Source organism: Rhopalosiphum padi, chromosome 3 (assembly GCF_020882245.1).
Source record: "Rhopalosiphum padi isolate XX-2018 chromosome 3, ASM2088224v1, whole genome shotgun sequence".
In the NCBI taxonomy this organism is placed as follows: domain Eukaryota; kingdom Metazoa; phylum Arthropoda; class Insecta; order Hemiptera; family Aphididae; genus Rhopalosiphum; species Rhopalosiphum padi.
Genome location: NC_083599.1, coordinates 78,421,387 through 78,443,530, shown reverse-complemented (window position 1 = coordinate 78,443,530; position 22,144 = coordinate 78,421,387). Strand labels below are relative to the sequence as shown.

Genomic DNA, 22,144 nt, shown 5'->3' with positions numbered 1-22,144 from the left:
TCCAAGTTTGGACGACGAAAATATCACAGGGAACATAGGGTAGAGGGTCAATGGGTAAGCGGCGGGTACGAAAGAGAAACTGGTAGTTGTTTTATGGTCCCGGTCGAAAACCACAACGCCGCCACGCTATTTGCCATAATTAAAGAATGTATAAAACCAGGAACGACGATTATTTCGGATTGTTGGAAGGTAGTATAATTTTGCATACAATTCTTTCATAAATTCAATAAATTATTTCATTTTAAGCTCATAATACCTCTAATAATGACGGATATGTTCATATGACGGTGAATCATAGCCTTCATTTTAAAGATCCAGACATAGGGGTCCATTCTAATACTATTGAGAGCTCGTGGCGTCACTCAAAAGCTGCCATGTCCAATTACTGCCGGAAAAAAAAATTTATGCTGGATATTTGGCAGAATTTATGTTTATAAAACATTGTCGTATACATAAATTGGACCCGACCGTAAAATTTTTAAAAAACGCCGGGATTCTTTATAACCCTGACAATGATGAAACGGAAATGACATTTATCGGCGACGACGACGTACAGTGGTCGGAAACGTAATCTAGCTTGCCTAAATGAAAATTTAAGATTATGTCATGTAACAATTAGGACATAAAATAATTATCGACTATATATTTATTAGAGATAAAATGATGCTCATGATAAATATAGATATTTATAACCTTACTGAAATCGCAGATAAGCATATACAATATATGCAATTGAAGGTATAAAGTTATTATTGCGTTCATTTTATCGTATCACGTGGTACTAAGTGCACACGTTTTAGATTTATTGATTTTTTTCGATATATATTATGGATACTATGGAACAAGGTAAGTACATTTTTAGAAGTTTTAAAAATTTATTTATACTAATTTTTTATTTATAAATTTTGAAAATTCCCGATTTTTCAATAATTTTTTAATTTAAAAGGGTAGTCTTAAAAAATGATTCATTTTTACAATTTGACAATACATACAAACTATAGTTAAACTAATGGGCTATACAGATAAAAAAAAAAAAACTTCATCATTATTAATTATGATGGTATGTGTGTTTGTGGATGAATCAATTCTATTTATTTTTAAATTCATATTTTACATTATTTATTTTAATTATTTTAGTGATGTTGGAATAGTCAATAAATATTTACCTTGTGGGTTCATATGATACATCAATCACATGGTTCAGCCACCAAGAATCCAATTCATCCACAAATTGACAAAACAATTTGTCCAACGACAATTTTTTTTTTTTTTTTTTTTTTTTTAAAATCATAATATGAAACAGATAATATAATCTATAGACTATTTTTTTTTTTTTTTTATGATTTTTTTTTATTATAATAAATTATACATAGCTCAAAAGAGCAAATTTACAATAATATAATAATAAAATGAATCTATCTACCACCTGTAAGCAAGCTTGTGATGATGGTAGAGAGTTACAAAATCTAGTGATTAATACAAAAATTAATAAAAATATAAATAAATAAACAAATACATGAATTATAATATACATAAACGATAAACACTAGTCTAAATGAGTTTCTAACCAGTTGAAAATTAATTTTTTGAGATTCGACTTTTTAAGATTCCTGGAGTTATCGTATATATTTATTTTAATATTAATTGGCAGTGAGTTGAAATATGTGGGACTAAGATAATTAATAAATTTTTTCCCAAAAGATTTTTTAGTATAAGGTATCTTAGCATTGTATGCTCTATTTTCTCTTTTTTCATTAATGTTAACGACGTCCACCCATTGATAATAATTTTTAATTATGAAAAATATAGCTATTTTTTTGTAAAGTTTTTCTAGTGATAGAACATTGAATAGTTTAAAGTTTTCTATTGTTGATCCTTCTAGGCTTATTTTACTCAGACAGATCCTAATTATTAATCTTTGTTGAATTACTAGTGGTTGTAGTGCGTTTTTGGCTGTACCTCCCCAGACCAACAGGCCGTATTGTAATATTGCTTGATATAAGGCAAGATAAATTATTCTTAAAGTATGAACTGGTAAAAAAATTCTTAATTTATAAAATTTGAAAGACACTGTTCGTAGTCGTGACACAATATTACTCACGTGTAGATTCCATCTCAAGTTATTATCGATTATTAATCCTAGATATCTAGTGCACGACACTCTGAAAATACATTGACAATTTAACTCACCACAAGGTTCATTTCCACAATTGTGTATTTTTAAATGATCAAAATTATTTTCATCCTTATGAATAGAGAAATTAATAAAATTTGTTTTTTTATAATTAATTGTAAGTTTTCTTTGATTCAAGTAACCTAATACTTTTTTGAAACCGAGTGTAGCTTTTGTTCGAACGTTATCCCAAGTATCACCAGAAAAAAGTAAACAAGTATCATCTGCATACGTTACGACTTGTCCATTGATATCAAGATCACATATACTATTTATATATAATATAAACAACGTAGGACCCAAAACACTCCCTTGAGGTACTCCACAAGTAATTAACATTTCTTCCCCTAAAATGCCATTGATTTTTACTTTTTGTTTTCTTTTGTCTAGATAACTCTTGAACCATTTAAAACTGGTTTTTGTTATACCAAAATTAGGAAGTAAATTGATAAGTTCAGCATGATCCACCGTGTCAAAAGCTTTAGCCAGGTCCAGAAAAATTCCTGTTGCTTTTTTACTGTTATCAAGTGCATTATAAATAAATGATGTCGCATTGTATAACGCATTTTCAGTACCTAATTTAGGTCTGAAACCGAACTGGTTTTTAGACAGAATATTGTTTTTTTCTAGAAATTTTATTAACCTACTTTTTATTACCTTTTCAAGTATTTTGGCGAAATTACTGATCATTGAGATAGGTCTATAGTTGATAATACTTGTTCGATCACCATTTTTATATAATGGTTTTATAATGGCTAGTTTAAATATATCTGGAAATGTACCTTCCGATATGCTTAAGTTATAGATATGGGTTAATGGAACTGAGATATTTTGTGCTATGAGTTTTAGTGTTTTAACTGATATGCCATCATGTCCAGCTGCTGTCTTATCTTTTAAATTGTTGATAATTAATAAAACTTCGTCGACACTGACTTTTTTATTAAAAATTGTATCAAAAGATTCAGTTGTATTTGGTTCAACATAATGATAGTTTGATTTATTTATCAAGCCTCCAAGGTTACTCCCAATGGTTGTAAAATACTTATTAAAAATATTGGAAACCCTAATTGGGTTTAAAGATGAATTGATATTTTCATTACCAAAAAATATTGAATGTATTTTCTCATCATTTTTAATTTTGCAATTTGTATTAGCTACATCATTTATCAGTTTAAAAGTTAATTTTGGGCTATATGAAACCTCTTTGAATTTATTTATGTAATGATTGTTTTTAGCTAATCTTAAAATTTTTGAAAATTTATTTTTATAAAGTATGTAATGTGCACGTAGTTTGTGATTACTTGGATGTTTATGAACTTTTAAGGATAGTTTTTGTTTATTACGTAGAGAGCAAAGCAAGCCAGGTGTCATCCATTCTTTTAGACATTTGTTTTTTGAATTGGCAGTTTTAGTTATTGAGGTCATATTTATAGCACTATCAACCATATTAATAAAAACATTGTAGCATTCATTAACATTGTTATTAATATACACTTTATTCCAATTGTATTTTTTTAATATATCGTTCAGATCACAGTAATTTATTTTCTTATATACGTTATTACTTTTTTGTTGTTTCTGGTTATGTATTTGAATACCTATAACTGTTGAGAAGTGGTCCGTAATACTAGTCTGAATCACACCAGCCTCAATTTTACCGTTAACATTAATGCTATTATTACTTTTGACAAAAATATGGTCTAAACAAGAATGTTTGCTACCTAGCGGTGTTCTAGTAAACACATTAATAAATGATTCGTATCCATGTTGTGATATCTTATCAAGATATTCGTTATTAGTGAAATTCGGACCCACAATGTTTATATTCATATCACCAATTATAATTTGATAGCCTTTATTATTTATTTCGTCTTTTAGAATGTTATCTAAGATGGGCAAAAATTCATTGATGTCACTTGAGGGGGACCTGTATACACATAAAATGGTAAATGGAGTATTATTTATTACAAAATTTAGTTTCATAAGATTAGCCACAGTATGTTTGTATTCAACTAATTCTATACATAATTGTGTTCTGGTAAATACAATTATACCATCATTTTGGTTTCTTTTAATACTCGAGAAAGACAATCTATACCCAGGAATCTTAAAATTACAGTATTCTACATTATGCCAGGTTTCAGTTAATATTATTATATCTAATTTACAGCAGTTAGTATCACTGTTAAGAAAAAAATTCATTAAAATGAGCATTAATGCTCCTAATATTATTACAGAAGACACTTATAAACTTACCATTAACATATTTATGCGTTTTTACAAATTCAGAAAAGGAATCAAAATATTTTGTTTTATAATCTAAATAATTATTTAATACATTAAAGTCATTCATGATATGAATGTTATTTATCAAAAATTTATTTTACAACTTGAATGATGATTTTACTGAAGCTTTGTCAGATCAGTTTCATCAAATATAATATTTGCTTTACAATTTTCATTTTTTTTTATAAATATTTTATAGTCGTTGTACCACGTAAATTTAAAATCATTATTTTTAGCAAATATTCTAACTTTATAAAATAGATCCCTATTATAAGGTGAAAGTTCATGATTAATAAAGATTTTACCGTTTCCCCAATTGATATTGAAATTATTAGCATTTAATTTTTTAATTTTCATATTCTCCATTATTTTATTTTTATTATTGACCGAGTCTAATACAGCAATAATTTTCTTGGGTTTATTTAAAATCTTAGAATACATACGGTAGGCTTTATTTACTGATAAATTTACTCCCAACTTGTCCGCAATGTTCTTAACAATTTCCACACAACTTTCATTAGGCGATTCAGGTACTCCGATAATTTCCACATTATTGCTCACAGCCTTTTGCTCCAATAAATTGACCTTCCTTGACAATATTTTTACGATGTTATTTATTTTACTGTTTTCCATTATTAAACACTTATTCTCTTCTTTTAGCTCTTTAATTGTGTTAAGGACCTCACTTAACTGTTTAGAGAAACTATCAAATTGAGCACTCATAAATTTCACCGATTTGGTTAAGCAAGTAAGAGGTTCATTTGACTCATCACTAGAGTTGACATTCTTGTAAAGAGCTGTGTTACAAACCGTTGCAGATTTGCAGTTAACACAACACCAGTTATCCTTCGCTGCTTTCCCCATTTTTCGAAAGGACGCTTCTCTGAGGCTGGCGCAAGAAAAATGTAAAAATTCTTTACAGACAGTACATTTTAACTCGTCGCCTTGATAAATGTCATCATTACATAGTAAGCACAACATTATTTAATCACACTGTAACACTATAGAACATAAAACCGGAAAATATACAGATAAAAGTATAAATAATTAAACACTATAACGCTATTGAACATTGACCGGTGATTGCACAGATAAGAGAGCGAAATAATACCACGACTAGCTGTGATGAACACACAACTGTAACTGACAATACATTATTGATACTAATGAATTTTAAGTAATTTATTATTTTTCTATTATTTATATCAATTATTCCATAACTTAGATATTTAAATTTATTGATATATTCAAGAATGAGGTGTAATTTAATTAAATTTTTTTTTTGTTTATATGCAGCTTTAAGAAGATTTTTGTCACAAATTTGGAAACTGTTATTAGTTATTATTAGTTATATTAATAAGTTATGTTCACTATTATACTTACTCATCAATAATTTGTTGTTTGTTATTGTATATCATGGTGTTTGAAATGAAATAGTCTAAAGATTGAATGGTGGTAATAAAATTGATATTGGTTATATTGAATTCGGAAGGAGGCGGAATCTTTGGTATTCTATTGAAATATTTTTGAGGCATACTATATTTATTATTATTTTGTGTCTGTATATGGTCTATGTGTTTGGAATATATTATGTATTGAGAATAATTTTTGACTGCTTGACTTTGTAATATATCTATTGTTTTTTTTTTTATAGCCCCTAATTTTTTTCGCCCTAATTTTTTGCTAAAATTTAGCGATACAAAATTAGATGCTATTTTAAGTATGTTCCCCTGTATAATATCTTCTTCAATTTGTTGTTTTTTTATATGTTCTATTATTTTATTGACCTCTGTATATCTTGATAGCACCTGTTTATAATTATTGTAGTTTATTTTTTTAGTTTTAAGTGTACATATATAGGGAATTGTAAATATTTTATAATGTAAAAATTGTTACTTACATTGGTTTGTGAATTTACAATGAATTGAATTGCTCCAGAGTTTTCAATAATAAAATTATTAAATATTTTAAGGTCTATTGATCTTACCCCATAACTCTTAATGTAGTACATTAATGAGATGCTCTTAGTTGCATTTTACAACCTAATTCTGTTACTGCAGATGCTACAGTTATTACTAAATCCTTTTCAAATAAAATGTATTTTATATAAATAAATGAATATTATAATATAATCCTCGACAGCATAATAATAATAATATAATGCATTGATTACCTCTGAATGGCGTATATTTTTGAATATTATTTTCAGTAGTAATATGTTTATCATTTATATGCAAGATCAAACCCACTTCATACATAAATTTGTCCTTACAAAACGGACATGGAATATACAAACAATTTTAATTCGGTACAATATTCTGATATTCGTATTCCGTGTTTGTTTTGTCAATAACTATAAAAATAAAAAATATTATGTCTTTCGAAACTAAAATAAATATCCAGTCAGGGGCGTATTTATGAGGTTGGCTGAGGGGGCTTCGGCCCTCCCCCCGAAATCTAAGAATATTCAAATCCATTCAAATGTGAATCCATGGCTTCGTTAGATTGTCGGCTTTTTGGGAAATGCATTTTGGATGCATACATTTTGCAAAAAGGGGTGTTGGGGTCAGTGTTAGATTACACTCGTACTCGGCTACCATACCTACAATTTTGGTGAGTCTGCTACAAACATCACAATAAATTAAATTATCATTAATAAAAATCATTTAAATTGGATATCGACCTTAATCATTTTCACACCATTATAATTGTATTTTTTTCACACCTATTCAATTTTAATGGGTAAGTTCCTTATTTCAGTTTAAAATTACATCCATTAATGATTTGCTTTATGTCCTAGCATTCACAGCTGACATATTTTATAGTAATAGGTATTTTCCAAATTTTAGATGTGGTACAGGGGGAGGGAGTTACACCTGCGCTGTGAAAGGGTTGTGTTTAGGCAGTGGTTTTTTGGTGAATTTTCAAAGCGGACGCACTAATAACAGGGATGTGCTCAATACCCCCCCCCCTTTGAAACATATCATTATTTTCGTTACGCGATGGTACTCGTACTTGGAAAATCGTATAAAATCAGGCTTTGGACTTAGAGCTCTCAGAGTGGTATGAGCGCATTCCTGAGTGCATTTACTATCGTTCTGAAGTGTTTTTGTATACATCGAGTCCAAACAACGTCGGTTTTTTATTTTTGAAAAATATAAAAAAAAAAAATAATAATATCTCCGGAAGTATTGGTTTTTCGATCCCCCTCCAAAGGACCGAAAACACTCCCCGGGTGCCGTTCCATAGGATTCGTCGAAAAAATCAATGGGTTATGGGAGGCTAAAATTAACACATCTCGCGAATTTAGGTAATATTTACGACCCCCCGCCCGCTAAACTTCCCCGCCCGAAAACTTCCACGGTATTCATTTCCGCAAAAATTTGAAAACGGAATTTTTTCGGTCCTTTGGAGGGGGGTAGAAAAACCAATATTGACTGAGATATTGACCTTTATTCGAGACCTACGAGTCTATACGTAAGTCTGTTTTACCGCCAGATTGCAATGCAACCCAGCGGTAAATCTTATACTTACCTGCCGGACGGCTGTTATTTGGACTTTATGTATAATCAGGATTTGGACTTAGAGCTTTGTAAGTGGAATGAGTGCATTCCTGAGTGCATTTACTATCGTTCTGAAGTGTTTTTGTATACATCGAGTCCAAATGACGGCCGTCCGGCAGGTAAGTATAAGATTTACAGCCGGGTTGCAGTGCAATCTAACAGTGAAGGTAACCAGTCTGTAGTCCTATTATTCCATTTTTAATTAATTTATTATATAATATTGAATCAATATAATTATTTGAATAGACAAAAATTACTATTTTAAAGCAAAATATAAAAACATATATTTACTGAAATTATAAAAATGTATCCTTTATAGTTTATAACATTATTGCTATAAAATCTACAATTTTATAAATTATTAAAATTTACTAAAATATTATAATAATAAAATAAGTTGATCACCTTGGGCACAAATTCAAGTATCTCCTTATGTTGTTTATACTCATATAGCTTTTCAGGCTCATTAAGTGAATTATTATTATGAATATTATATTCATCTTCAGTTATAATTTCAAAAACTTTTCCATTCAAATTTATAGTATTATCTTTTGATTCTTGAGCTGGCTATTTTAGCAAAATTTACAATAAAATTAATTAAATACCTTCATACCAAATTCAATAGATTTAACGTAATTGTTTTTCTTTTTTTATAAAGTACTTACTAATTTACTATATACCTGAGGCACTTCAACCTCATTATTTTTTTTATTGTTATGTAAGAGATTCACCCATTCCTGTAAAATGCAATAAATTATTACACTTTTCAAATGAATAGCTAGTCAACTATAAGTTAGTTAGTTTATATTTTAATTTGATTTAAATACCAATTTCATACAATGAATACTGGGCCACACTGAGAAAACTTGTGTAGGGGCTTTTGAGTTATATCACTATTATAGTTTAAATATAAATAACCATAACATAATAAGTCTAGGCTAAGACAAAATCTATTTATTTAATTTTATAAAAATAATAACTGATATAGTGAAATATAAAAAAAATATTTCATTAAAATTTCTATTTTTAGCAAGTCTCTCCACATGTTTATGAAATCTTAAGTTGAGATTATATATTTTGTAAACAATATTATAATTATTTGAAATGTCAATTACCTGGATTTTTTTATGTGGAAGTCCATTAAAATTAAGTTTTCTCTTAGCAGAATATGTGACATTAGTTTCTGAAGCTTTAAATTACCACATTATTTTTCTGAATTAATTATTTGTATAACAGAACAAATATAGATAATAATATAAAGATACTTACTTGTAACATGAGATAATAAATTTAATGTCCTTTTAGACATCGTGTAAGCTGGTTGTTTAATAAAAACTAATATAAACTAATAAAATTATAATATTATATTAATTAATTTAACTTGTGCCGTTTTGCATAAAAAAAAAAATCGTTAATTTAGACTTGTGCCTTATCGCATTTCAATATACGGTGATAACAAATCATCGTGCGACCACGACAGTGCTACCATTCGATCGGGCATAAAATTTCACATAAAATTAATGTATAAAAAAAAATGTCAAAATATGACTTGTGCCCCTTTACATAAAAACCGTCCAAATATCGACCACGATTCAATACAATTTGTATGACATACTTATTTCGCATGGGATTTAAAAGCATTACATGCATCTTTCCAATTTGAATATCCTTTACTTATAAATGTTTGATCAATATGACCCTTAATTGCCACATTATTTAAAGAAAATGCTTGACAATAAAAACAAAATACCGAATTTTTACTTTTACTGTATTCCAACCAGTCATAATTATCATACCATGTATTTTGAAAGCTACGAAGTCTATTCCCAAAAAGAGTTTTTGGATATGAAAGAAGACGGATTTGGCAAGGCCCTTCAGATAGTTTTGCATTACGCTCTACACGCTCTTTTGGAAGTGGTAAAGCAGGATCATTAGGTAAAACAGTTTTAGTAATTTCAGCGTCATTTAGATCAATAGTTAAAGGTACTTCGGAGGAAATCGAATTTGATGTAGCTAAATTAGTTTTGTCAGTATCAGTACATGGAATTGGCGGGGGTGATACATTTTTGTTCAATTTTCGGATAACAAATCTATTTAGAAAAATAATAATTGATAATATGAGTTTTTATTTTAAGTTATAAATAAGTATAAAATAGATAAATCTATTAGTTATAATAATATATTATTTTTATTCATTACGGTATATTAAACAATATATCTAAACAAATATTAATTTTATATCATAACAAATTTCATTCAAATATGTGATACAGCGTACAAATTAAATTATTATACACCTAACCACTCATCCACTCATAAAAAATACATATATATATATATATGAATTTTTTTAATGAAAAATTATATTTCTATAGGTATTTTTAAAATTATTCCGAATTGTCTTCATTTACATTTTGACAATTTACACAAACCGCTTGTCCTGTATGGCTATATCACGTGTTAAATATAAAATAATTACCAAAATATTGAATTTTTCAAATTATATGAACAAACAAGCGATAAAATTGATAGACTATAATTATTGATAAGAAGTAACAATTATGATGGTTTTTTTTGTATCTAAAAAAATAATCACTGACGAAAATAATATTGAACAAAATTAATTCCGAGTTAAGTCACACAAGGCCTTTTTGACAGGTTTGTAACTTTAAAAATACCTTTAAGGCTATAAATTCAACAAACAATAGATAATTGCATTAAATGTTAGCTTAACTTGGACATTGAAGGTATTAAAGTACACGAAATAATGTAAATTACTTGAAATAAGTAACTTTAAAAATTATAAATACTCGGTCTTTTAGACAACGATGTGACTAACGGGGGTTAATTATAAATAAATTATTTGGTGATGTATACTAATGTGAATAATAATAATAATAATTAATGTGGTATTATATTTTAAATAATAATTAAAATATATGACTAATCCTCTATCTATAAAAAAAATATTCTAATTAATAATTACCTCTCCATGATTTTGTAATGTAAGAAACTAAGAACATTTTGATTTGTGAATAGTCGTCAGTCAATAGACAATGATAAAAATAAGAATTTATACTAAAAGAAATAATATGAAAATATTAAGTACGTTATAGACAATAATTGTCTACGAATAACAAACATTTACCAATTGGTTACTTGTTACGTAAAATGAACTATATATATATTACTTTTTTGCTATAATATAAAAATAAACGTCAAATGTCTAAATTAAACAATAACTGATAAAACCGATTATTCGAGTACATAAAAATACAATAGACTATACGACTCCCTATTTCCATAATCAATGTTAAAAATAAATTGTATTATTATGTTCCTTTTGTAGTGTGTACAATTTAATTTAAGAAATCATATCAAAACCACATATTCGTACACTTAAAATAATAATTAATAGGTGCCAGTGATAAAATAATCCTCATATTTTGTACCAATTGTACATTTGTACTTATATACTATACTCCATTTCAAAAGAGAACATACCGCTTGCACGACCGGTTTTGGTTCGGCGGCGCGCATCCCCACCAGTTGTCCTACCGAAGCAACGCCGGTCACGACGAGCGCGCTCCCGGCGGCGTATTTACGTTCTGTACATGAATTTAGCACTCAGTGCCAAATCAACGTATAGTCCGGAGTTGTAATTTCTGTTCCGTTTTATACACGAGTTTGGCACTTCGGCGTTTATCGTAATATACATTTTATAAAATATGTGCATTATAAAATATTACGTTAATATTAATATTATTTATTATTATTGTAGATAGAACTGAAACTAATAAATAAATAATAACCCGTTCAATATTTTTATTTATACTCGTTTTAATTTATATTTGTTATTTAACACTTAATTGTTATAACTTGTCACAAATTTAAAATATTAATACAATTTTTAATATTAATAATTAAAATATTATAAAATAATATATAAACATTTTTATAAATCAGCTTAAATAAATAATAATAATAAAAAAATATTTTTAGCATAAATAATAATATGTACTAAAATATACTAAAATGTACTGTTATAAATATAAATATTGTTTGTTCACTGTACTGAGTACCTATGTGGCTATGTCAATGAGATTTTGCATTTGTTGTATTATTTTTTATATTTTCTCCTAAATTTCTTTTTTTGTTACGTTTTTTATTAGCTGGCATTTCACTATTTGATGGTCGACCTGCTTGAATTCGTTTGGCACCTGTTGCTATCTGACTTATTCTTCTTGACCGCGATGTTGGTTGGATTCCTATTACTTTGCCTCGACGTGATACGCTAGCAGAAACTTCAGATAATTCTGAAACTGTAGTAATTCCACCAATTTTTTTGTTTAATAGTTTTATTTTGTTTAAAACAAATGGGTTGTTATTATTTTTAGCTATTTGTTTTATATTGTTTATATTTTTAGTTGGTAATTCCAATTCAATATCCATTTCATTGTCAATATTAATAACAGTATCATTTTCTACTCCAATTTCCATATTAAATTTTTGCATACTACTGTGAAAATTTAAATTATCTAAGTTATTACTTTCTTTATTATTAAACTTTGAACATTCAGTCTCCACCTCAAACTCCATTGTGTCCATATCCATTTTATGTAGAAACGTATGGTCAAAATTATTTCCTACAGCCAAAGTCCCTATTTCAATTCGATCATTGTCTGACAAGTTAGGAAGATTATTAACAGTGTCTCCAAATAAATGTACTGCACATATATGCTTGCAAAAGCGACCACCTTGACCAGCTGCACAATCACAAAAAAAATTTAATTTATCGTTTTTTATAACTGTATAAAAATTATTTCCAGATGATGAATTAATCTCATAAGTTGTATCATTTTTTTTATTTACATCGAGTAATTTAGCTTTATTACAAAAATTTTGAAAAATAATTTCAAATTTTGTAACACGAAATGAAGAAAATTTTATCAGACGCCTTTTATGATAATCCTCTAAAATTTTGCAAATAAAGTCGACTAAAGCTGCCGAATTAAAAGCTTTACAACGTTTGAGAACTATGTCTTTAAAAACTCTTATAGATGCTTCTACAATATTATTGGTATTATGGCCATGAGTTGGAAATTGAGTTCTATAACATATACACCATTCTAACATTCTATTTCGATAAGTCATCATATGTTTTGAAAAAAGAGCTGATTTATCGTTACATAGTTCATCCATCATTACTTTAGCTTCAATTTCGTTAGGTGAATACATAACTTTTCGAAATCTTTGCATGTATAATTGCCTTTCAAATTTACTAACACCATGTTTACTTTCGCACTGTCACTGTCACTGTGCAATATTACCTATATTTATTTTATATCTATGTAATATTTCACTGCAACACGTAATATCACTAAATTTGTTAATTTAATAGGTATAACATACATATTGCTGCAATTGTAATTGCTTGTATTTGCTGACATTTAAAAATAAATCAAATATATAAAAATAATCACTAAATATGCAAAAATATGCACCATTTAACTATTTAAGGTAAAGTGCTTTTTTTAGAGTATTCAAGTATAGATACTATATCTATATGTAAGTACACACTATTTTTTAAACTATTTTTATTGACATAATTTTCTATTACTTACTTTTATTTCTGCGTTCAGTCCTCTGCGTATCAATACATCCTTTTTTCGCGTATCTTTTGTATTTTTTTTGACATGAATTTTAATTAATGCATTATTACAACCTTTATTGCGATTTCTAGCAATATTAGTTCCAAGTACTTTATTCCACGAAGAATGTTGGCAAACATAATCTTTGCGATATTCAAACAATTTCATGTTTGGAAATGTATTTCTTACAATCCAATTAGTTTTTGATGACATAGAAAATAATTTAACCCATTCATCGCATGTTTTATGGTACGATTCATCAATTTTGTTAAACTTGGTCCTTAAAACAATTTCAAATTTTTCTGAATCTTCGACGTTACTCTTAATTATTTCACAGTATGAATCAAAATCGAAAAGATTTGAAATCATAGTAGTCATTTCTTATTAAAAATTAACTCAGTTTAGTATTGGTATTTAAATATCTAAATTAACCACACGTAAAACGACGGAACACGGAAATGTACTGTTGAATCTTGTATAGTAAATAGTAATATACGTACAAATTGGTATAATAGGTACTTATTTGAGATAAGTACAAATTCAGTTTATAAAATATATAAACGTATAAAATTCCCACTTGTTCGATTTTTGCTATCGCACTATCAAACGTAATTATTATTACATTATCTATATCATACAAGATAGGTATATACCTACAGGTCACAATAGTTATAAAATGTATAAAAGGTGTGTAACAAATTTGTGACAAGTTAAAACTTAATTACTAACACTTATTTAATTATTATTTATTTAAGCTGATTTATAAAAATGTTTATATATTATTTTATAATATTTTAATTATTAATATTAAAAATTGTATTAATATTTTAAATTTGTGACAAGTTATAACAATTAAGTGTTAAATAACAAATATAAATTAAAATGAGTATAAATAAAAATATTGAACGGGTTATTATTTATTTATTAGTTTCAGTTCTATCTACAATAATAATAAATAATATTAATATTAACGTAATATTTTATAATGCACATATTTTATAAAATGTATATTACGATAAACGCCGAAGTGCCAAACTCGTGTATAAAACGGAACAGAAATTACAACTCCGGACTATACGTTGATTTGGCACTGAGTGCTAGATTCATGTACAGAACGTAAATACGCCTCCCGGCGTCAGATTGTAGTGAACACTATACACCTGGCACCAAATAGCGCCGACTATAATGTAATTCGTATAACTTGTTGACTCTTGTCTCATGCTCCTACCGTACAACACGTGACACGCATACGACTCGAGTTTTTTTACCATTTTATACTTTGCACCTACGTGTTTTTTGTTCATCTTGGACCAACTTGAACAACAGGATGATCACCCTTCACCAAGAAAGTCAAATCCAAAAGGAAAGGTAAATATATTTTTGTTTTATGTATAAGAGCATTAAAGTGGTACTTCCTAACAGGGCATTTCTTAAAGAATTTTTACCGGATGACATTTGTCTAATTGACTAGTTTAAAAAAATGTATTGCAGTTCCTAATATGTAAAATAATCGCTCAAATGTACGTTTTTTTATAATTTATTTGTTTCAATATTAAATGGCAATAACTTAACTTGTTTACTACCATGTAAAAACTATACATTCATTCTATTGTACACGGACATTTTGTAGTTTTTATAATGTCTTTTTTTTTGTATGTTTCCAAATTGTAAAAAGAAAAGAATATTCACCAGTTCAATTATTTTCTAATTGAAATTCTCAAAAAAGTAAATTATTAGAAATATAAGTTATAATATACGTTCACTAGAAATACAAACATGGTAGTCCATACGATTTATAATCCTATTTAAAATCAACACCCTCATGTCTAAATGTACAAAAAAATGTACACGAAAGCAAATATGACATTTTATGGCGCGTACACAAAAATGTATTGCCCCAGGTCCCAAGGGCAATTTGTTGAATAGGTGTGTGGTGAACAGCTGCTATACTGCATACCCGTCGCGCATGTCTATTGAAAGGGCCATTATAATACAATGGCAATGTTAGGTTATACATGTGCTATAGTCTTGTGAAAAATACTTGTATTTTGTATTCGGGATACTTATACGAATAACCTAACCTTAGAAAATATATTAAAAATACGTATCTAATTTAGTACTTTTTAAATGTTAACTAAAAAAACATCGAAAATCGGACGATTTTTTTGAGTATAATATCCTTGTCATCACCCATTAGGACAGTAAAAATACTTGGATTTTCTTCAATTGTTTAGGAAAGTGAATCTAGTTGGTACTTTAGGTAGTCAAAAGTAAACATTTTCCAGTAGTTACTGGGTATTTAATCAAATCTTTAAGCAAAAATCAGTAGTCAAAACGAATACGATAACTATATTTTTCTTTATTATTTATGAACTTTCTGTCTTATCGTCACTGTCTGAATTGTACATATATTATTATCAATTTTTAGATATGGTTATCGTTAACTACAGATTTGACTACTGGTTTTACTTAATGTTTTGATTAAATACCCAGTAGCCATCAGTTGAAGAGATATTTAAACGTTCATAAATCGTAAATGGTTTACTCAAATTAAATCCTATAAACGTTAAAACTATTTTTTTGAATAAGTTTATAAACTGGCTATTTGGAATTTTTTAACAAATACGAGTTTAATAATTTATATGACACGTTTAATACAAAGGTCTATTAAATGTATGAAAACTAAACATTTAAAAAATAGTGATTAGAACATTAGAGATCTTGAGTATTTAATTTGTCAGAACTTCGTGATACACCCGATTTGATTTTTTTTTTAAATTGGTGTACATTATTTTTCGTTCAATCAGATGGATCACAATTTGTTGGCTCAATTAATAAAAAAACAATTTTTATCATATTTAATCTTTTATTGTTAAACACTGAACGAAAATTAATAAGTAAATTCAATAATACTAAATTTTAATTTGTTAACATATAGTAATATGTTAAAATAATAATTATTCTTTTACTTTTAAAATCATATTATTGAGTTAAGAAAATGTATAGGTAAAATCAAGAAATAACAACAGTAGAATTAATTATACACATAAACATTAATTTAATAAAGAAATATATTGAGTTAATAGGTAGTTTATTATAAATTTATAAAAACTCATTTTTAAATCAACTTTGGTTTTTGTTAATTTTATACAATAAATTTAATCAAATATTACATTATAAAAATTACAAAATATATAAATAACCATACCTACCAATATTTATTATTAACAGTATTATTGTAAAATAATTATATTAATAAATTTTTTTTTGTAATACATAGTTTTATAATTTTTCAGTTTGTTTCTTCTAGCCAAAAGCAAATGATCATCAACTCCAACAAAACTAAATTGTTGGCAGATCCCAAAATTTCAATAAGACAGGCGAGATCACTTATTTCCAAAGAATTAGGCATTGATATTACAACTATTTCCAATACACTAACTGACTGAGTATCGCAACTTCAAAACAGTTTCATCACCTAACAGAACAAAAATTTTTAAAAAAATCACTGATAAAGTTGATGATTTTGAAAAAGAAGCTATACGAAGACAAATTCATTAGTTTTAGGTGGATCGCGAGTTGCCAAATTTGAATAAAATTTTAAGTGTTGTAAATGAAGATGACACTCTACCGGACTTTTCATTAACAACATTATGGCGTCTTTTAAAATCTAGTGGTTTCAAATTTACAACAGTGCGTAACAGACGTAACAGTGCGTTAATTGAAAATGACGAAATTCGGGAATGGCGTAGACGATATATCAGGGATATAAGACGATATCGGGAGGAAGGCCGACCGATATACTACATCGATGAAACGTGGGTGAACGCCGGAGATGTAGCAATAAGGGTATGGTGTGATACTACAGTAGAATCGAGCCAAGCTGCATTTTCACAGGGTCTTTCTACCGGAGCAGCTAACCCCACTGGAAAAGGAAAACGACTCATAGTGTGTCACATCGGCTCCAAAAATGGATTTGTCCCTGATTCATTATTATGCTTTGAGTCGAAGAAAAACACCAACGACTATCACGATGAAATGAATGGCGATAGTTTCCGTGATTGGTTAGAAGGTGTTTTACCGAGGCTCAAAGATAATGCGGTCATAGTAATGGACAACGCGCCATACCACTCGGTAAAACTTGAAAGATTCCCGACGTCAAATTGGAGGAAGGCTGATATTATCGAATGGCTAGAAAGTAAAGGAGAAGTTGTTGACAAAAGTATGATAATACCAAAACTTTTGAGAGTTGTCAGAATAATAAAACCTATGTACAACAAATACGTCATCGACGAGATGGTTTTGCAACAAAATAAAACAGTCTTAACCCTTTCAGACCCGAATTATTTTAACTGAAGAAAAAATTTTTTTTTCTCATTATACATGATGATAGGCATTCAATAAAGATATTTAGCAAGTTTCAGATGATTCTGACCATCTGGACCGAAAATATTACTATGTACATTATAATGTACATTGGGTATATAATGTAATGACTGTATGTACATTAGAATGTGCATTGAGTATTCATAGATAAACACATATGTACATCATAATGTACATTGGGATTAATCAAACATTTCCTAAAATTATCACAAAATAATATGGCATGATTTTTACAGTTTTACCTCACTAAAATAAATAAAACAAGTAAATTAATTAATAAGAATATATGTATAATTTGATAATCATAACAAATAACTATAAAAATTATCAGTTTTAAAATAAAAATTTAAAATAAACATAAGTACTGATACAAAAGAAATAATACATAATAAATTATGGAAGACCACAGAAAGTATCATAAAATATAACACAGGTATAACTTTTACCTAATTAAAATAAATAAAATATGTTATCATAAAAAATAACTATTAAAAAACTTGATAATTAAAATATAAAAATTATTACATTAGACATAACAAATTAGTATCACAAAATAAATGGTATGACTTTTACCTCATAAGAATCAACAAAATATGCAAATTAATTAATACAAATACGTAAACAAGTTATTCATGTGTGAAATTTGAGAAAACAGTTGTTTTTTTTCGTGAAACAAAGATGGCATTTACATTTTAAACAATAAACGTGTGTCCTGCCTTTACATCCTTCAACTTTACAACGTACTGCTTCAGTTCGATCATCATACTCTGGGAAATGGCCATAACTATCTTTCTTAACTTCTTCTAATGGTTTTTCATCTACTTTTTTAACTAACTTCTTTCGTGGGTTAATTATCGAGGGAGAGTTAGAAGGGCGACCTCTTTTTTTACTTGAAGGAGAAAATGGTACACCAACGCTAATTAAGCTCTCTCCTAGGCGCCGTTTGAAATGCAACCAATCCATAACATCTTTTGGTTCAATACTTAATTCAGCTGCGTCTCTTTTATATTCGAGCCAACAGTTGACCACTGCCATATCAAATATGTGAAACATCATCCGTAATGTCCATTTTTTTGACTTAATAAAAGTACGATAATAGCTAACTAACTGGTCGTGCTTATCGACACCTCCCATATTTTTATTATATAAGTTTATAATTTCAGGACATTCTATAATCACCGAACATTTTTCCTTCCGATCAAATCTTTTTACTTGAATAGGAATTCCTGACGCAATAAAATTGGAACCAATATTGACAGCTTTATTGTCAAACCATTTAACCAACGTAATATTATGATTTGAAGACACTTCAAAGCTGGTTCCACGACCCATCTTAGCAAGTTCTTTATCTTTCGGAAATGGAGGGTTACAAAATCGATTGCATCGAATTGTGCCAATCGCAAATATTTTATATTTTAAAAGACAGCCAAAAAGATTATATGACGAAAAAAAATTATCAAAAAATAAGTTGTGACTATTAGGTTTCAAGTTTTCTACTAATTTGAGCACAACCGCACCGCCTAGACCGTAGTTTTTCTGCATAAAATCGTTGATATTAGTATTTGAGCCTTGGTATAATAGTGAATTATAAACAATACCACTTTGTCCACATAGTAAAAAAATTTTTATACCCCACGGAGTAGGTTTTCCTTTTATGTACTGTTGTATAGACAAATTACCTTTAAATGGAATTATTTGTTCATCAATACATAAATTTTTTTCTTTTGGAAGCTCGGAACACCGTTTGATAAACGAATTATAAAGTGGACGAATTTTTACAAATTTGTCACGGTTATCATTTGAAACAGATTCATTATCAATAACATGGAAACAATTTCGAAGCTGAAAAAAACGATTCCGGGAAATATTGTTTGCAATAATGTTTATTCGATATTTGTTTTCCCAATACATACGACTCCGGGTATAGTTCAATACACCAAATAACATATGTATAGCAATCATTATTTTCATTTCAGCGGAATCAGTTTTGTTGAAATTATTTAAGTTTTTTTGTTCCGAATAAAGATTAGTATATTGGGCCATATCAGCAAAATCATTTTCACAAAAATATTTAGAAAAATAATCAATGGGATTAGGAATTGTTGTAGGATAAATTGGCTCAGTTATCGGTGTTAAATTAATTACTTGGGGAGAAAACGGTGTTTTTCCCCAAATTATATTTCGTTTTTCTATAGGAATAAATTTATCCCATTTTATTGAATTGTCATCACTATGAGATTCAACGAGAGGTATATTTGTTATGTTATTAACTTTTTTTATTATAAGCCGTTAAATTTAAAGGCTGTTCATTTAAAATGTCGTTATTTATGAGTATCTGTTGTTCAATCGGTTCAAATTGTTCGTCTTCTGAAGCAAATTGATTTTCAGTATCTTCTAAATCAAAATCAAAATCATAATCCGAAAAATTATTAGATAAAAGGTATTCAAATTCCTTTTCAGGAAAATTGCCTACTATTTCTTCGTCACTAGATAACGAAGAAAGATCGGAATCTCGACCAAAGTTTAAGAGATCAACTAACTCGTTAGGTCTTAAACCTCTGGCCATGGTAAATATACTTTACTTAACTAGTAACTACTTAAATTTTAAATAATGATTTATAAATTGAAATAATTTCGAATAAAAACGTATAAAACAATACAGATAATTAATAATTATATTCGATAAGCGTAATCATTCCATTACGGCGCGCGGCGTATGTGAGCGTTATGCTCCACTCTGTGTGTTTAATCCCAATGTACATTATAATGTGCATAGTTTACCGCGTTTTTCTGAAGAAACAAATAAAGATAAGAAACAACTGATTTATTAGATAAATACGTGGACTTGTAATTGTTAATAACATCATGTACAACTATTTTAGCGCTATCTAGGAACAATCATAGTATTTTCCAAAAAAAAAAACGACAAAATAATCAACGACCTCTAGTTTTTTTAGATTAATTTACAATTGCATGACTTATGAAAGTAAATTTATTAATTTAATCAATATATTTCGTACAAGTACATAATGGGTGACCATTATTCGGTTATTTGGTTAATAAATCTGTTATCAGTTATTTCAAAACGACATAGGAAATTCATGCACATTGTAATGTGCATGGGGTCTCAAAGGGTTAAGGTTACCGCCTTACCGCTGTGAACTCAACCCCATTGAGTTAGCTTAGTCGGTTGTAAAACGTCACGTTAAGTCCAACAACAAAACATTTAAATTGCCTGACGTGAAAAATCTTTTGGTTGAAGGAGTTGCCAAAGTGGACGCTGAAATGTGGAAGAACTTCATAAGCCACACAATAAGGGAAGAAAATAAGTTTTGGACTTTAGATGACACAGTAGACGAATTGACAGCTGAACAACAGAGCGTAATATTATGACCATCGGAAATAGTGACACCGAAGACGACGATTTTATCAGATTGAAAGATAAAATAATGTAAATATTTGTAAAATAACTATTCAATTTTATGTAAATTATTATTGTAAATATTATTTTAATTATCATTCGATTTTATGTTAATTATTATTGTAAAACCTATTTGTTATATTGTGTATGATTTTGTATATTTAAAATATTTATATTATATATATATATATATATATATATATTTTATATTATATATATTTATATTATTATATTTTTTTTATTATTTTATTTATATGATTTTTATGTATAAAAATGTATTGTACATTATGCAACCATTAAGTTGATACTAAATAATAGTAATATCAATAAAAATAAATTTATAAATATTCCGCGCTAATTCCTATAGATCTGTACACGTCACGACGGTAAGACATCTACTAATTATTAATTGTAAATAAGTTATTTGAACTGGGTGTATACTCGTCGGCAAACTTTGATCGGCGACCGTCGTGCGCGATCTATGCCTCGTTTCAACGAAAGTGGGAGGAATTGGCCTCGGGACAGCTGACGGCCGTCAGTCGGCATGCGCGAAAGCGGTATGTTCTCTTTTGAAATGAAGAGTATAATATTATATTATAGTATTATATAAAACGTACAAATGAAACGTTTACATGTATAAATATATTATTTATAATGCCTAAAT

The 22,144-nt window shown here is 28.1% G+C and overlaps 2 protein-coding genes, 1 long non-coding RNA gene and 1 pseudogene across 3 annotated transcripts; 2 read left to right on the top strand and 2 right to left on the bottom strand.

Annotated features, from left to right (window-relative positions):
* Window positions 1–6: 6 nt before the first annotated feature.
* LOC132925880 (uncharacterized) lies at window positions 7–571 on the top strand (annotated as a pseudogene).
* Window positions 572–8,438: 7,867 nt separating this feature from the next.
* On the bottom strand, window positions 8,439–9,343 carry LOC132926492 (uncharacterized). Its single transcript, XR_009661453.1, has 3 exons — window positions 9,138–9,343; window positions 8,688–8,759; window positions 8,439–8,589 (listed from the first exon to the last, which is right to left on the bottom strand). It is a non-coding gene; the product is annotated as an uncharacterized LOC132926492 (long non-coding RNA).
* A 5,657-nt stretch (window positions 9,344–15,000) lies between these two features.
* LOC132925879 (uncharacterized) lies at window positions 15,001–18,029 on the top strand. The gene is made up of 3 exons (XM_060990238.1): window positions 15,001–15,041; window positions 16,984–17,053; window positions 17,241–18,029. The coding sequence occupies exons 1-3, from the start codon at window positions 15,001–15,003 to the stop codon at window positions 18,027–18,029; spliced, it is 900 nt and encodes a 299-aa protein (XP_060846221.1).
* A 212-nt stretch (window positions 18,030–18,241) lies between these two features.
* LOC132925877 (piggyBac transposable element-derived protein 3-like) lies at window positions 18,242–20,625 on the bottom strand. The gene is made up of 4 exons (XM_060990237.1): window positions 20,529–20,625; window positions 20,331–20,453; window positions 18,804–20,248; window positions 18,242–18,256 (listed from the first exon to the last, which is right to left on the bottom strand). Exons 1-4 carry the CDS (start codon window positions 20,623–20,625, stop codon window positions 18,242–18,244), a joined length of 1,680 nt encoding a protein of 559 aa, XP_060846220.1.
* Between the last annotated feature and the right edge of the window lie 1,519 nt (window positions 20,626–22,144).

Excerpts from the sequence above, each read along its gene's own strand:
- LOC132925879 (XM_060990238.1), top strand. The coding sequence starts at position 15,001 with ATGATCACCCTTCACCAAGAAAGTCAAATCCAAAAGGAAAG. Across the intron at positions 15,042-16,983 it reads AGTCAAATCCAAAAGGAAAG|CCAAAAGCAAATGATCATCA; the intron begins GTAAATATATTT and ends TGTTTCTTCTAG. Across the intron at positions 17,054-17,240 it reads CCAAAATTTCAATAAGACAG|GTGGATCGCGAGTTGCCAAA; the intron begins GCGAGATCACTT and ends CATTAGTTTTAG.
- LOC132925877 (XM_060990237.1), bottom strand. The coding sequence starts at position 20,625 with ATGGCCAGAGGTTTAAGACCTAACGAGTTAGTTGATCTCTTAAACTTT. Across the intron at positions 20,454-20,528 it reads TAGTGACGAAGAAATAGTAG|AAGATACTGAAAATCAATTT; the intron begins GCAATTTTCCTG and ends ATTTTGATTTAG. Across the intron at positions 20,249-20,330 it reads AACGGCTTATAATAAAAAAA|AAAAACGAAATATAATTTGG; the intron begins GTTAATAACATA and ends TTATTCCTATAG.